Genomic DNA, 14,802 nt, shown 5'->3' on the forward strand with positions numbered 1-14,802 from the left:
CCACGTGCCTCCCCGCCAGGACTGACCTCGCATTTCTGGAACTTGTGGACGCACTACTGTTAACTCACCGCAAGGACTTACCAAGGTTATACCGCGCTCTGCACGCTAAATGGAAATGCAGCCTCCCGTGACTAGGAAACACACGTGACCCGTGGGCCCTGCCCCTGCACGACGGTCCACAGTCCCAGCCGAAAACCACTCGCGAGGATGGGAGCCGAAACTTCCTCACATGTGAAATCAGCTGTAGAAACGGTGACGCCTAAGTTCTGGTTCCTCCTACGACACTAAAAACATTGCCAAGCTTTCAGTAAAAGGGTGAAGATTTGTGGGAGCAGCCAGGTGACCACGCTCTGGCGGCGGTCTCCCCATTCTCTGGGGAGGGGTTATATTCTTCTATAATTTGGCTTCGAATTACCGCACTGACTAGATTCAAATCCCCAAGGCATTTAAAACGACGTAAGAAAAATATAAATAATGTATAGCCTTTGGGGGGCTGGTTTGAATCTCTGTGTCTGAGACTTTCAGGTAACCAAGTGTTAAGATGCTCCATTAGCTACGAATATAGTCTGTACAACTTCCTGGGGAAAACGAAACAGCGGTGTCACAATAGGAAATGTTGCGTTAACCGTGACAAAGCCTGGGTTTAAGAGTGTCAGGGCCCCGAAATAATTTTTATTAAAAATCGCTATAACTCTGACATGAAACCAAGATCAAAGAGTTCTCCTCAGATATAAACGAACTCAACAACTAAGGACATCTGCACACTGACGTGGCCACATCTGGACCACAGGGCCTTTGGAAAATGTCTCCATTGGAAAATGTCTCCACAGAGTAAATGTGTTTACGTGGACGAGAAATCCTCGCATCGAAGGGCTTCGTGAACACGCCGCCAAGGGCGCTGAGCAGGTGTGAGGTGATGCACGTGACAGCCGGTGAACACCTTACAACGGCCACTTTTATTTCTCTTTGTTTTTATGTCAGTAAATAACGCTCGATGTCACTTTATAATACTTTCTGCAGACTAAGTTTTTTTTCCTGGGTACCTTTTACTCATCGGCAAGCTTTCGATAGGCTGTTAACCCTCATTATCCGTTGCCAATGACAGGATAGCTGCGTGTGCCCCCGTGATCACACGCCCCCCAATGATCACACGCCCTAACTTCCACGGGAATCAGGGTAAGAAGGGCCCCTCTGCACCCATCTCTTTCTGCAGCACCTCCCTCCTAGGGCGGGCGGGTGGTGGTTTCCAGGGTTAAACACTCAGAATCCCCTGATGGACAGAGCGGGACTGCAGAGGACACGTTTAACGAGCCCAGGGTTTGAAGGAAGGCTGCCGTCAGTTTGATGACTTGCGGCCATTTACATAAAGTATCTTTACCAGATGAATCAAGGCAATAATAGGCTGACTTTAGAATGGTATGGAGAACATGGAGCCACAGGGAGCGACCCCGTCCGCAGGGCCTTGCGGGGGGTGGGGCCCTCTCCCGGCTGGCGAGGCGCCGGGGTTCCAGCGTCGTCCTCCCCGTGTGGTGAGACTTGCTCGGGAATCACCCGCGGGGTGGAGGGGATGTGGGTGGCTCTGGACGGAACGAGAGTTGGTCGTTGTTGGAGCCGACTGGTAGGCACACGAGGGCGCATTACACGATTTTCTCTCCCTTAGCGCATGTTCGGAATTTTCCAAAAGTTAAAAATAAGGAAAAGAAAGGCCCTCCCATCGACTTCTTAAAAAGAACGTGGCATCTGGACAGGAAGTACTGAAGTCAGAAGGCTCCGTGAGGCACCTGCTCTGTGTGATGCTGGGCTCCACAGACCTTCGTCCTTCAGTCCTCGTGACAACTCCGTGAGGTCGGAGCTGTTTCCAGCCTCGTCCTACAGACGAGGACACGGGAATTCAGACTACAGTTGAAATGACTTTCCAAGTGAGCGGCCGGAACTGCGCCTGGGCCGGCCAGACCCTGGGTCCCTGCGCTTCCCATCAACGTGTGCATCTTCCCCCCGCCCCCCGCCATCTGGAAGCGCAAGGTGTGACGCCCACCAGTCACCCAGAGGAGATGTGTCTTCGTTTAAGATAAACATTTGGCTGCAAAAAGTAGACGAACCGCAGATACAACCGTGAAGACAAAACCCAGTGGAATGGAAGCCAAGTGACAGGCCTACGGCCACTTTTCCAACCTCAAACGGGAAAACGGTTTCCACGGTCGGCCCAGGCTGGGGAACGCCACACTGCCCGTCACGTGCCCCGTTTTGAGGTCCTTTATGTCCGGCGACCTTTTAAAGGCTCTGAAGAGCGGGCCCTTTTTCATTTGGGGACCCCTCATCCAGCTCGGAGTCCTCGTGGTCGAGGTGGCTGCTCCGCCTCAGTCCCTGCAGGTCGGGGGAGCATCCAGGCCTGGCCACCCTGAGCGGCACCTGCCCCGGTGACAGTGACAAGGAGGCTGGGGCAGTGGCTGGAGCTCTGGCAAGGAGGCAGCTGCTGCCTCTGAGGTCGTGCCTGCTGAGCGCTGGGCTTGGGGGAGCTGGTGGGAAGGGAGGCAGCACGGAGAACAGGGAGGCCCGCGGGGAAAGGTGCCTCCTGGACACGCGGTTCGAGGGTCTGGATCAGGTTCTACAAGACACCACCTCTAGCCCTGGACTCGGAGTTCCGTGAATCAAAAACGGGTTTGCCTTAGGTGCCTGTAACTTGTAACTAAAGAGCGTCCCGACGAATAATCCTATGTAGCTTTGTTGGATCCTCGTTCCCTGAACGCGGGTGGAAAGCTCCCGTGGGGCCGGCGTCCCAAGGCCGCGCGTCGGAACGCTGAGAGAGAGAGAGAACAAGGCCGCCTCCCGGGCCAGGTTCTGATCGGCTAGCGCTGGGCCGGGGCCCAGGAACCTGACTTTTTCAGTAAGTGCCCCGGGCAGCTCTGACGCAGCTTGCCGGTAAAAACACTGTTTGTTCTAGGGAACACGCTTGGGAAATACATGCCTAAGGGACGCTTTTATGTGGGTTGCACAGCTTTTCTCTGCGGTGGCTTTCATGTCTGGCCAGGGACTTTCACACGATGCACGCCGGTCGAAGGACCGTTGGAAGCGCGTAAACGAATCCCCGCTGGTGTAAGGCACGCGCGCGGGGCTCGGCCCGGTTGCCGGGCGCTGAGGGCTCAGGGCCCCCGCACGCTGCTCCTCGGAGGATACAAGGCGGCTTCCAGTCACACCTGGAGCACACAAACAGGCGATGCTGGGGAGGCCCCGGAGCCAGGAGATGTGACTGGGACCACAGCTTTGGCGCCGAAAGGTGCTCAGTCACCTAATGTGACCCTCGAGTCTCAGCTGGGGGGTCTGGAGTCATGTCCGCTTGATGGTGAGCTGTGAAATGCTACACTTTCGAAAATCCGTTTGGCAGCAGAGCCTCAAAATTCATAGTCTCTGACGCAGCGATTCTACGTCTATGACTCTGGCCTGGAAAAATCATCAGAGGAGTTCGCGAAAACCACACACAGTGATGCTCCTCACAGCCGTGTCGCTGACGGCCGAAACGCTTCAGACAACGCATGTGTCCGTCGGCTGGGGAAAGGTTCAGTTTGGCATACCGCCTTTAAAGAGCGCGTGGTCTGTGTCAAACCGACGGGCGTCCGCACAGCAACCGAAACGATTGACAAAGTGAAAAAGGCGGCCCACGGAGAGGGAGAAAATGTTTGCAAACCACGCGTCCGTTACGGGGTTAACATCCACAGTCGAGAGAGAACGCGTACGACTCAATGCAGAGAAACCAAACGACCCATTTTAAAAATGGGCAAAAGACCTGAATAGACATTTTCCTAAAGAAGATACTCCAATGGCCAACGAGTACTGAAAAGATGCTCGACATCACTCATCATCAGGAAAATGCAAATCAAAAGCACCACGGGAGGTCGCCTCACACCTGTTAGAATGGCTGTCATCGGAAAGACAAGAGATGACAAGTGCTGGCCGGGAAGTGGAGAAAAGGGAGCCCTTGGGCACGGCTGGTGGGAACAGATAAAGAAAATGTAGGGTTTGGGTGCATATATGTATATATACGTGCGTGTGTGGTATCTATAGTGCATATATGCTCACTGAGGATATTGATATATGTGTATACATATACACACACATACACATACACATATGTATATACAAATCTACATAAATACTCTGTAAAATGTTGATATGTATACTGAAATATATCTATAAGCACCACATAATGCCAATTCTTTGTTTTAAAATATAGATGTATCTATATCCATATGTAAAACAACAGAAAAAAAAGTCCACCAAAATGTTAACAGTGATTATCTGAGTAATTTCTATTTTCCTCTCCATAGTTCTATATTCTAAATCAAAAAAGGTTATAACATTAAGATATATAGCCTTTAAAATCATGTTTTCAGAGAATCGTTAGTAAAATAGGAAATGCTAATCACACAATATGAAGTGAAAATGTAGGATAAAAATATATATTCGATATGGTACCAACTAGTGTTTTAAAATGATTTGTACACGTACATCTACAAAAAATCCAGGAAGACGCTAATCACGGCTAAGTCTATGTAGTGGGATTATAAGTAATTATTCTCTTCATTCCACTTACATACCTTTCCCAAACTTCCCACAACGAGCGCGAGCGAACATTTCAGGTCAGGAAGGAAGCCCGCTCGGTGGCATTTTAAACCACAGTTTCTGTGCAGAGCATCCTCCCAGGAGCGTGGCTGGTCCACCTGGAGCCCGTCCAGCTGGGGGCGTTCATGGGGTCACGAGGAGAGACTGCATCTCCTGAGCCCACAGCCCAGGACGAGCACCTGCCTCCCAGAGGCACCCCACTCACGCCGGCCAGGGACCCAGACAGGCGGCAGGAAAGGCCGGACGGTGGGCATCGTCTGGGCTCCGCCTGTGCGCCTGTGCTGTGCCAAGGGCCTTGCCTCCCTAAACCCCACCAGGCCGTCCTCGTCCGGCTCCAAAACCCACGTTCTCACTGACATCAAACTTTGGTAAGAAATATGTCTTTTAGGAGCATCTTTATGGGAAGTCTATTCCCATAGGAATGTGTCTGCCATGCCCAGAACCCTCTTTCTGATCCATCTATGTGAGACTAATGTTAAATGTTTACTTTGACCGGCAATTTTTGCTCCCAGGGGCCGTTTTTCGTTAATGACGCGTCCCACTGCTGTTCCCTGTTCCCGTGTCACCTACCTTCTCTTCCGACGGGTAGAAGCCGATGGCTCTCATGACGAAAGGGAGCTCCGACAGGCAGATGTGTTCCGACACTTTTCTCATCTCCATTGTGTCGATACCTTGACCACGGAGCTGAGAATAGTAAAAATAGTCTTCCAGCTCCTGCGTGGAAATAAAATGGAAACACAACACGCGTCTTGGCTGAAGTCTGAAGCATCCTTTAAGACTGGAGGCACATTCTCTAGAAAGTAAGTACATTTGGAGCTCAGTGGGAAAGAGAACTTTGCAGGGAGCGGGGTGAAGCCAGAGGGTTAAGCCCGGACACATGTGTTTTTACAAACGTAACTCCATGTTACCAGGCAGTGTTTACTCGGAGGACAATTACCCTGTAGAATTTTCCTTCCCGGCCGCCAGACACCAGACTGTAGAACGGGGTCAAGCCTTCGCCCCCTAGAGAAACCGCTGCCTCCAGAGCACTGAACAGGAACAGAAACAGGGCTGTTAGGAAGCCCTGGGCGGGGACCGCCGCCTGCCACCCACCGGCCGCCTGCTGCTGCGGGGCCTCGGGCTGTTCCAGCACGCACACAAGGAGGGTCTCTGTAAACTTGTCAAGGAAATGCCCTCCGAAACGAAGCCGAAAATGGGGAATTCAGTTTCGAGCGTGGAAACCGGTGGGACAGGGCGCTGGCCTTAATGACGGTGATAATCGCTCGCTGGTGACAGGGCGGGTGCTTGGCGGTTTGTCTACAATCTTTGGGGACCCCAGCTCTCCCCGGGGGAAGGCTCCCGTGAGCGGCTCTGCCTGTGACTTCAGATCTGCACAGGGCCAGAGCAGAGAGAAAGGAGTGGGACAGGTGGACCGTCAGCGCTAATTGCTTCTATAAAAACTCAGGAGGCCACAAGGGACCCATGCCGGTCGGATAAAAATAACCCTCTGCTCTCTAACGCCGGGGTCAGGTCTTCCAAAAATAGGCCTTTTTAATGGTAAGAAAACCTACTTTTTGCGTGAGACTGACTTGGCCTCCTACAAAATGCTAATGATAAGAATTCGTTATAATGGTCCACTAACTGGATTTCTGCTAGTCGGGCCATCCGCCTCCTGGTGGGTTGTGAAAACGCACACTCGGTGTAGCCCACAGCAGGGAAGTGGTTTAGTGCCCGGAATCTGGAGTCAAAGGGACATGCCTGTGAGTCCTAGCCTTGCCCCTTGCAAGCAGTGCGACCACGGGCAAGCAACTTAACCTCCCCAGCCTCAGCTTCCTCTTCTGTAAAAGGGGAGTGATTCCAGGGTCTGCCTCAAGGGTTGCTGGGAGAATTAAATAAGTAGATGCTCTAAAGGATTCGACGCGAAGTCCTTCATTTCACCCCTGTGACAAATGTTGGTCGAGGCGTGGGCTTGCATCCCTGCCCCATCGTCTACCCTGTCACCTGGGTGGGTCATTTAACCCCTCGGAGGCTCAGGCGGGACAGTTAGGATTGCTGCTCTCACTGTCCCGGGGGGGGGGGGGGGGGGAGTGGGGCTGATCTGGCCTACACCTCTTAAAAGAGTCAGCCACACACTGGCCTCAGTCCCCTTGTCTGGACCCTGCACGAGCTCTCCGCAAGCAGGCTGTGCTCTGCAGGTGAGCTCGGGGGCCCGGTAGCTCCGTCTTCACCTGGCTCTTGGCTCTCACACTCGCCGTCGAGGCAGGTGTCTGGCTGAGAGGCCTCCCTCTCTGTGGCCTCCTGGCCAGGCCCACGCCCAATCCCAACAGGCCATGTGGGTGGTGAGGCCGCTTTCGGCTCTGCAGCTCTGGAGCAAGGCCAGGTGAACGCCGGAAGCGACAGGGAGGAGCCTGGCACCACCAGGAATGGCTGAGGGGACAGGCTCACGAGCGCTCTGGATTCTCTGGTGGTCGGGACTGTTCTACGTCCCCTGCTTCCTGGTCACTGTCGACTGACCCGAGAGAGCCAGGGGGACAGGACTGGAGTTTGTCCAACCAGAGCTGGGGATAAAGACTCTGGAGGGAGTAGCAGTTTGTGGAATTCGGGAACGGACCGCAGGCCACATTCCTGCCGAGTGACAAAATCCAGTCCTGCAGAGAACGAAGCGACAGCGGAGCAGAGTGCGGGGCGCACGCCGAGGGCCCTGAGTGTGCACTGTCCCTGCTCCTCCCGCGGGGCGGCGGCCGCAGGTCCCGATGGCCTCATAAGTCCCCCCCCCCCAGTGACCTCCTGCAGGAGTCCCCCCCCGATGACCTCACATAAAAGTCCTCTTTTTGCCTAAGTTGGGTCTCTAACACTCGCGACCAAAAAAGAGGCCACCGGGGCACAAAAGGGGAGTACGTTGATCGACAACCTACTACGTGCCCGGAAAGGCGCACCGTACTTCTGGGGAACGAGCTAAAGCTCGGGAAGCGGGCGGCACTGTCAGTAGCATGCGGTAAGCGCTCACTAAATGCTCTCTAGGGGAAGAAGAGGAGGGTGAGTAACAGCCACGGTTATAATCGTGACCCCCCACGCCAGCTGAACTGGGTGGCGACATTTAACAGAAGGAGCAACCGCGGCTCAGAGAAGTTAAGGGACGTGCCTGAGGCCACGCAGCAGGCAGGCAGGGAAGGCGAGACTTGAATCCGGGTCTTCCTGCTCCTGTCCGAGCGGGCCAGCAGGATTAGAGGGGGGCGTGAGGTTGAGCGTAAAAAAGTAATTTAAAAAAAAACCAAAAAACAGATGCCAGACAAAGGACAGAAAAGGGTTGGCACGCTAGCGGACATGGGAGGAAGAGAGGGTATGTCGGAGTGGACACTGGGGGAAGGATGGCGGGCAGTGGTCTCTAGCGGGGGGCCGGTGCCATGTGCCGTGGTGACCGTCAGTGGGCCTAGGAGTGCACTGCTTAAAGTGACCGGGACAGGAGAGAATGTCTCATCTTTTTTTACCCTACAACTCGGCCACCAGCAAGCGGATCTAGTTGGGAATGTCGTTCGTTTCCTTGTTTAGGGTTTTTACATTTCTTCCCATTAGTGAAGCGCTGAACATATGAAGACACCAGAAGCGGCGATGAAGTGCTAATTGGTTTATAACGATCCTTTGTCCCTACAAAAGATTAAATTGAAACTCCCGGAAGCCTGGACTCTGGCCAGGCACAGGAAAGCTGGAGAAAAGCGGGAGCCTTTTCTCTTTCTTTAAATCTCTGCCATTCCAGACCCTAAGATGACTGAGAAGACGACAAAAATGAAGAAGGGAAGGTTCTGTTCTCCCGCCAGGGTGTCGCTGGCCCCCGCGGTCCCAGGTCCCAGGCGAGGGGCCAAGGAATTGAGCAGCTCCTCAATGGGAGAGCAGCTCGGTCACCCCCAGCTTCTAAATTCCCAAGATCTGCTTCCTCAGGCGGAGGCCGGGGGTGAAGGTCAGAGCTGCAACTACAGTCTGAAACCGCCGGGGGTTCCAGCAGGTGGCACAGGGCGTGCTTTCCCGGGAGCCACACATCAAGTCTGTGCCTTCAGGAAGGAAGGCTCCTCAGTGAGACTCTGCCAGGCAGGGGGCCACCCGCGGGGCAGGAACTCGGAGGCGGTGGGTAGGGACGGAACCGGCTCTGCCCTGGGGCAGCGTGGGAGGACTTGGGGAGGTCAGGAGGTCGTCGTGTGCTTGCCGCAAGCCCCCCACCCGCCTCCACTCTTTTTAGTAAGAAAGAGCCTGAGCTCTTAAGCAAACGCCTTCTCCAGGGGAAGGAAGGAAGAAAGGAAATCATTTATTTATCGAGTCCTTGGCTCTGCGCTGGGCGCTTTACGTAGATTGACCCGTTCCTCACGGGGACCCTATAAAGTCCTGAGGATCACCCCCCTTTCACTGACTAGGAATCTGAAAACCAGGGGTCCCACAGCCACCAGAGAACTGGTCTGCCTTCAAGCCCAGGTCTGCATCCTCAACGTCACGCGCCAGCCAGCACTCGACCCTGGAGTCCTCAGGCTCACTCGAGGCAGAGTCTCGGCTCAGGGTGGATGGGTGAGGAGAGCAGACCGAAAACACGAACTTCGAACAAGCTCTTACTGTTTCGGTAGCACGTGCTTTGGAGATTCGGGCCAGACCTGTCCAGCTGGTATGGATTTGCTGACGACAGAGCGAGAAGCGTCTCAGGGGACACGAGTGACCGCGGTGGAACCGCACGGCGCCGACTGCAAATACCATTGGTCCCCGAGACGAGAGCAACCTTCCGTCTCCATAGCGACGTGAACGGATGTCATGGGGAGCTACCTGAGGGCAAGGCCGGAGTCTTGGTTCATCCCTGTACCCGCAGGCCGAGCACGGTGCCTGGCACGTAGTCAGGGCTGAACACCTGCCGCTGCTGCTGAGTGGAAAGAAGGATCTGCACTTGACCCCTTGCTGGAGGGACCGAGCTCCTCTCCCCGTCACGTACCTTAGGTTGATTTCCCATTGTATCACCGACCGATCCTGTCCTCCCGCTGTGAAGGCATAGCGGCCGTCGCAGGAGAGGGCCATTCCGGCCACCCCATCTGGGTGGCATATAATAGCCGATGTCTTATGCGGATTGCCATCGACGGGCAGTATCTGAAGTCCAACCTGGAAAGGAACATGTCATTGGACAGTCAGACTCAGGTAACTGGGCCCTGGGCCAGGCCTGGCCCGTTTGCACGTTACCTCCGGGTCTGTTTGCTGGGAGGACCTGTGTGTCAGGGACCGTGTCAGTGTGTGAGAGTCGCGTTTCACATGGCTGAGGTTCCGCCCACGCCGACCCCTGCGGACGGTCCCTTAGGAGAGAGACACCAGGTTCCAGCAGGGACTCAGAAGGAAAGCTTTCCTCCCGTTTCCATAGTCGGGCGCCCACGGTTTTCCAGAATAATTCTGGCATCCTATGATTTTATGCTTTTCAATACAGATTACTCATTAAACATACGGCTGATCTGTATGCCTTTATAAGATTTTTTTCTCTGTAAATAAGTCGGAAAGAAGAAGAACTTTGGTGTCCTCACCGGGGGTGCGGCAGAGAGGGTAACTGCCCCCCCAGCCTCCTCGCTTCTCTGTGACAGTTTTCAGTATCACCCTGGGCTGGGATGAGAGGTGGCGGCCTCAGCTACGAAACCAAGCATCCGTGAGTCTTGCAACACTTGGGGCCAACCGCCGTTCAAAGCACACAGAGCCGGATGTCTTACAGAGGTGGCGAGCGGAGGGGAATACCTTGTCTCTGTTAATAAACACCAGGTAGCGTTTCTGCAGCTCCATGGCGGTTTTCACGGGGAGGATCTGTATCTGCTCGATGGGAGAGCCATAGACCGGCCCGAGAAGTGTCTTTCTGCAGGAGGAAGAGGAAACCCTTTTTAAATGCCACAAATCGGGACAGAGGTTTTATGATGAGCTACCTTTCGTGACATCCTACGCATTTTAAATTCTGAATTCCCTGTCCTGTCCCTCGACCAAGCCCACCCGGAGGAACTTCTCTCTCAACCACTGCTAACAGCCGCCATAAGTAAGCGGCAACAGCTCCGAACGGCCAGTGCCCCAGGCATACCGACCGTGGAGCGTGCTTTTAGCGGTGGAGGCTGCGACTTGCCTTCCTTGACAGCTGAGTGCAGGGAACATTATGCCCCAAGAACGTGTACGTGAACGAGGGATGAGGAAAACATGGCGAGGAAGTGACATGCATTGGCAGAACGCAAGCAAACACCCCCGTCCCCAGCGGCCGGCCCAAGCATGAGAATGAGATGCTGTCCACTTTCCAGATGTCTGACACTTGGGTATATGTGGAACACACAGACTTCCCCCAAAAGCGATCTGGAATCCAGCTGGCAGTAAACCGAACCCCCGCAGCCGGTGGGGGACGGGGGGGACTTCCTTAACTCAGACCCTGCGCCACTAATTAGGAATCAGACATATCTCCGAGCCCAGAGCCGCTGGACCTCTCACGCGTACAGGTGCCTTCTGAGGCTCTGGAAGGGCCCTAGGCAGTTTTTACTCTTAATTATGTATCTTAGGGCCCACAAGATTGAATACACTCCACACCCCACAACGGCTGGATCTGCCTCTGTGGAAGGCCGGTAGCTATTTCGTCTTATACTCTGAGCCCCTCGTTTGTCGGGGTGTGTTTCCTCCCCGTGTCCCCTGCACCCAGCCCACGTCTGGAGGGTGCAGTAGACACTCTGTGTACACGTGCTGAAGAAACAAAGAGCTAATCCATTCAGCAGCCTTTTGGGGGGGCACCTCTCTGTGCCAGGCACTAAGGTAGGTGCTTGGGACACAAACGAGTGATACTTGGCAGAATTGAATAGCAGCGATGGTTGCACGAGTTTGTGAATCTAGTAAACACCACTGAGAAAAGGGTAAATCTTATGGTATGTGATTTATATCTGAATTTAAATTATAAACAAATGAACAGACAACCAAGAGAGGTCAACCTGTGCCTTGGGTCTTTGTTGCTAAAGCCAGGACAATGACAGTACTTAGCCCATGGAACTGGGGTGAGCATTAAATAACGTAATGTGTATAAAGCACTCAGAACCGTTTCTGGAACATCGTAGGAGCTGCATAGCTATTGCCTAGTATTGTTGAAATGATCTGACAATTTCATAAAATTAACACATTTTTCTTCTGATTGAAAAAGTGTTACTTATGCACTGCGAGAGATTTCAAACGTTCAGACGAACTTCAAGTAGAAAATCTAGCCACACTTCTACATTATCCCAAGATAATCACGGGGACTGGTTTGGTGTACATGACGCGATAATTTCGTTTAGACACATTCTAACCTATGTAATTATAATCTTGTATGGAAAAAATATAAATTATATAATTTTCTATGAAAATACAGTCATGCTTATTTGGCGATTTGTTGCTCTATCCCGTATTGTATCTTGGAGCTTTCTCCAGGGTCCTGTGCAGAGAGCTAGCTTATCATCCTCTCTTTTTCTCTTTCCTAAGCGCGGCATCGTGTCTCAGTGCAGACAAGCCGTCGTTTAACTAATCCCCTATTAATGGACATTTGGATTGTTTCCATTTTAAAAAATATTTTCAAACAAGACATCCTTTTACTTATGCCTTGGCACACTGCGCGAGTACTTCTGTGGGCTGCATTCCTGGAAGTCGGAGAGACGATAAAGTTTAATAGACGGTGACGAATCGCTCTCCCAAAACGCGGCCCGGCTTGCCACCCCCGCCGGCGGCAGCTGGGGGAGTGCTCCTCCCTCGCTCCCTTGCCAGCCCGAGGCGCTATCGATCATTTTTATCTTTGCTGATCTGAGGTGCATCTCTGATGCACTCGTGAGCATCTGCTCGCAGGTTTATTGGCCTTTTTCCGTGAATGGCCTTTTCGTGTTCTTTTCAATCTTTTTCAATGCATTGTAAAATCGTTTTGCATTTGTCGTGAAAAGACGATTTCTCCCCAGTTAAGGTGTGGTCCCACAACTCACAAGATGCCTTTTGTGAGGGGTTTTCCTTGGCGTGACGGAAGCGTTTTGGAATTAGAGAGAGGAGGAGGTGGCAAATATTGTGACTGCGCTAAATGCCACCGAACGGTTCACTTTAACCCGTTTCACAGCATGTTTTGTGAATTTCACCTCGGTAAGTTATTTTTTAGGAAAGATGCTTCCTGCTAATTTCGGGTTGATCTTCAATTGCACAAACTCCTAACTGCGTGGCTCTAAGTCCCCAGTTAGTCACTATTAGCAGGAACCCCAAGCCTAGGGTCCTCGGCCCCCGCAAACCACTTACTCAGAAAACTCAGATTTTCTCAGGACTGGGCATATCTATGCGATATTCTTTGCCCCAAAAGCTTGTGCCCATTAAATGTGATGTACAAAGATTCCAAAATCTTCCTAAAACTCCTCCTTACATATTTCTTTCAAAGGCCCCCTTTCCCAGTGTTTGAATGAATATTTTTTAATTGTGCCAGATTTCTCTCCTGGTCCTGCCATGTGACATGGCATTTCTCAGTCATTTCTCCTTGGGCTCTTCTAGAAAGAACTTAAAAAAAAAAAAAAAAAAAAAAAAAAAAAAAAAGATCCCGGGTGATCCTGGCCTTTTGAGAACCAATCTTACTGAGATAATTTTTTTTAAAAACGACCTTGCTCAAGCAGGGGGCCAGCTTCTGTTGGCCAGTCATCTAGCGGGTCACTGAGGCAGCCTCACTTCTATCGCTCCTGCCTCGGTGCCCCTGCTCGTCCCAGCCACGCCCGCAGGGGAAGCAGCTGTGTTCTAGGCCTGGCCAGGGAGGACCCCAACTCCGGGGCCACCTTGGGGCCTGGGAGCAGGTGACAGAGCCAGAGCTGGGTTCGGGCACCGAGCACCGCCCTCCCCTGACCAGCTATTGGACCTCATTTTGTCACCTCTCTGAACCCCAGTGGGATAACACTGTGCGGGGCTGTGGAAGATGAGCCGGGCACGGGGACGGTGTACAGTAGTCTCCGTCTGTCGTGAGGCGCACACCCTGGGACCCACAGGCCGAGCCGCACAGGAGGCCGGCCCCCGACGCGGACGGATGTCGGGATGCAGGATGCTGCTCAAAGGTGCCGAGCCTCGGGTGCCCTGGGCTTGGTCCTTTGGCCTCTTCTGTATCTACCCTTCCCTTCTGGAAGCTTCTCTTGGCTCATGGCTTTAAAGCACCATGGGCTCTTGCCCTCGGTGTGGCTCTCCAGGCCGGCCTCTCCTGCGAACCCTGCTCTCCCACTGAAACGCAAAGCCCGGGACGACAGAAACACGGTTGCGTGTTCGTTGCCGCCTTCAGCACCTGGAACAGCACCCGGCTCGCGCGGGGGCTCGGGAACTACGGAGCGAACACAGGGTTGCAACCGGGTGAACTCGAAAACTCCCTTAAGAAGCAAGAGTAGGAAAAAAATCAGACGCCCGGCAGTAATCACGTGGAAACACCTGTTCTCGTCCCCGAGGGAAGACCAGGAGACGTCTTAGGGCACCGGCCACTTTTCCGGTTCCTTCACTGAGTCTCGGGCACTGAGGTCTGGGGACCTCGTCTCTGCGTGGTGTTGGGCTCAGAACCCTGCCTCGGGCACTTCCCGGCCATTTGACCTTGGGTGACAATGACTTACCTCGAAGCTGCCTCAGTTCCCTCCACTGCGACGTGAGTGACAGCAATGGCGGCCGAGCCGCTCGCCGACTGGGACTCGCGAGAGGCCGGGGGCCGGGAGATGGACTTCCGCGCCAGGTTAGCGGGAAGCCCTGCGGCTTACCTGCACATTTTTGTGGTAGAATTAAAAAGTTTCACTTTGTAGCCACTGTTGCAAACGAGCATGAAGAGCTCCTTGGTGAGCGGAGGGTACCAGATCATGCACGTGGGGTAGTTGCCCTGGTCGGTCTGGTGGATGTCAAGGACTTCCAGGTGGTCTCTGCAGCTCTTGAGAAGATTGTACTCTATCTACAGAGGAGCCCGGATGGACACTTGTGAAGACTGAGCCAAACGACGTCAGCCAACAGTCCTAACCGGGGGAGACGTCATCCAGCCTCCTAGGAGAAGACCTGTCTAGACCCTCAACCCGGCGAGCGACCATGATGGGGTCTGCTTAATACTCACGACCCCCATCTCCGCAAAGTGGTACTGCTGGGCCCATTTTACAGATGGGGAAACAGATGTTCAGAGCGGTTCAGCGGCTTGCACGAGGTCACACCGCTTAGAAGTGGTGAGGTCCGACTGACTGT

The 14,802-nt window shown here is 53.4% G+C and overlaps 1 protein-coding gene across 5 annotated transcripts in view; it reads right to left on the bottom strand.

The window, feature by feature from the left end:
* Positions 1–14,802, bottom strand: part of CFAP251 (cilia and flagella associated protein 251) — a 53,977-nt gene that overhangs the window by 11,991 nt on the left and 27,184 nt on the right. For 2 of the 5 annotated variants that reach the window (XM_039879375.1, XM_039879374.1), the window contains exons 15-19: positions 14,337–14,521; positions 10,339–10,453; positions 9,560–9,723; positions 5,555–5,645; positions 5,188–5,331 (exon numbers count right to left, since the gene is read on the bottom strand). In XM_039879375.1, the coding sequence (XP_039735309.1) occupies positions 5,188–5,331; positions 5,555–5,645; positions 9,560–9,723; positions 10,339–10,453; positions 14,337–14,521 (699 nt within the window). Of the gene's footprint in view, positions 1–5,187; positions 5,332–5,554; positions 5,646–8,854; positions 9,397–9,559; positions 9,724–10,338; positions 10,454–14,336; positions 14,522–14,802 lie in introns of those variants that run through there. The other 3 variants (XR_005656457.1, XR_005656456.1, XM_039879376.1) reach the window with 2 other exon arrangements.

Source organism: Pteropus medius, unplaced genomic scaffold, assembly GCF_902729225.1.
Source record: "Pteropus medius unplaced genomic scaffold, Ma_sr-lr_union100, whole genome shotgun sequence".
Lineage (NCBI taxonomy): Eukaryota > Metazoa > Chordata > Mammalia > Chiroptera > Pteropodidae > Pteropus > Pteropus medius.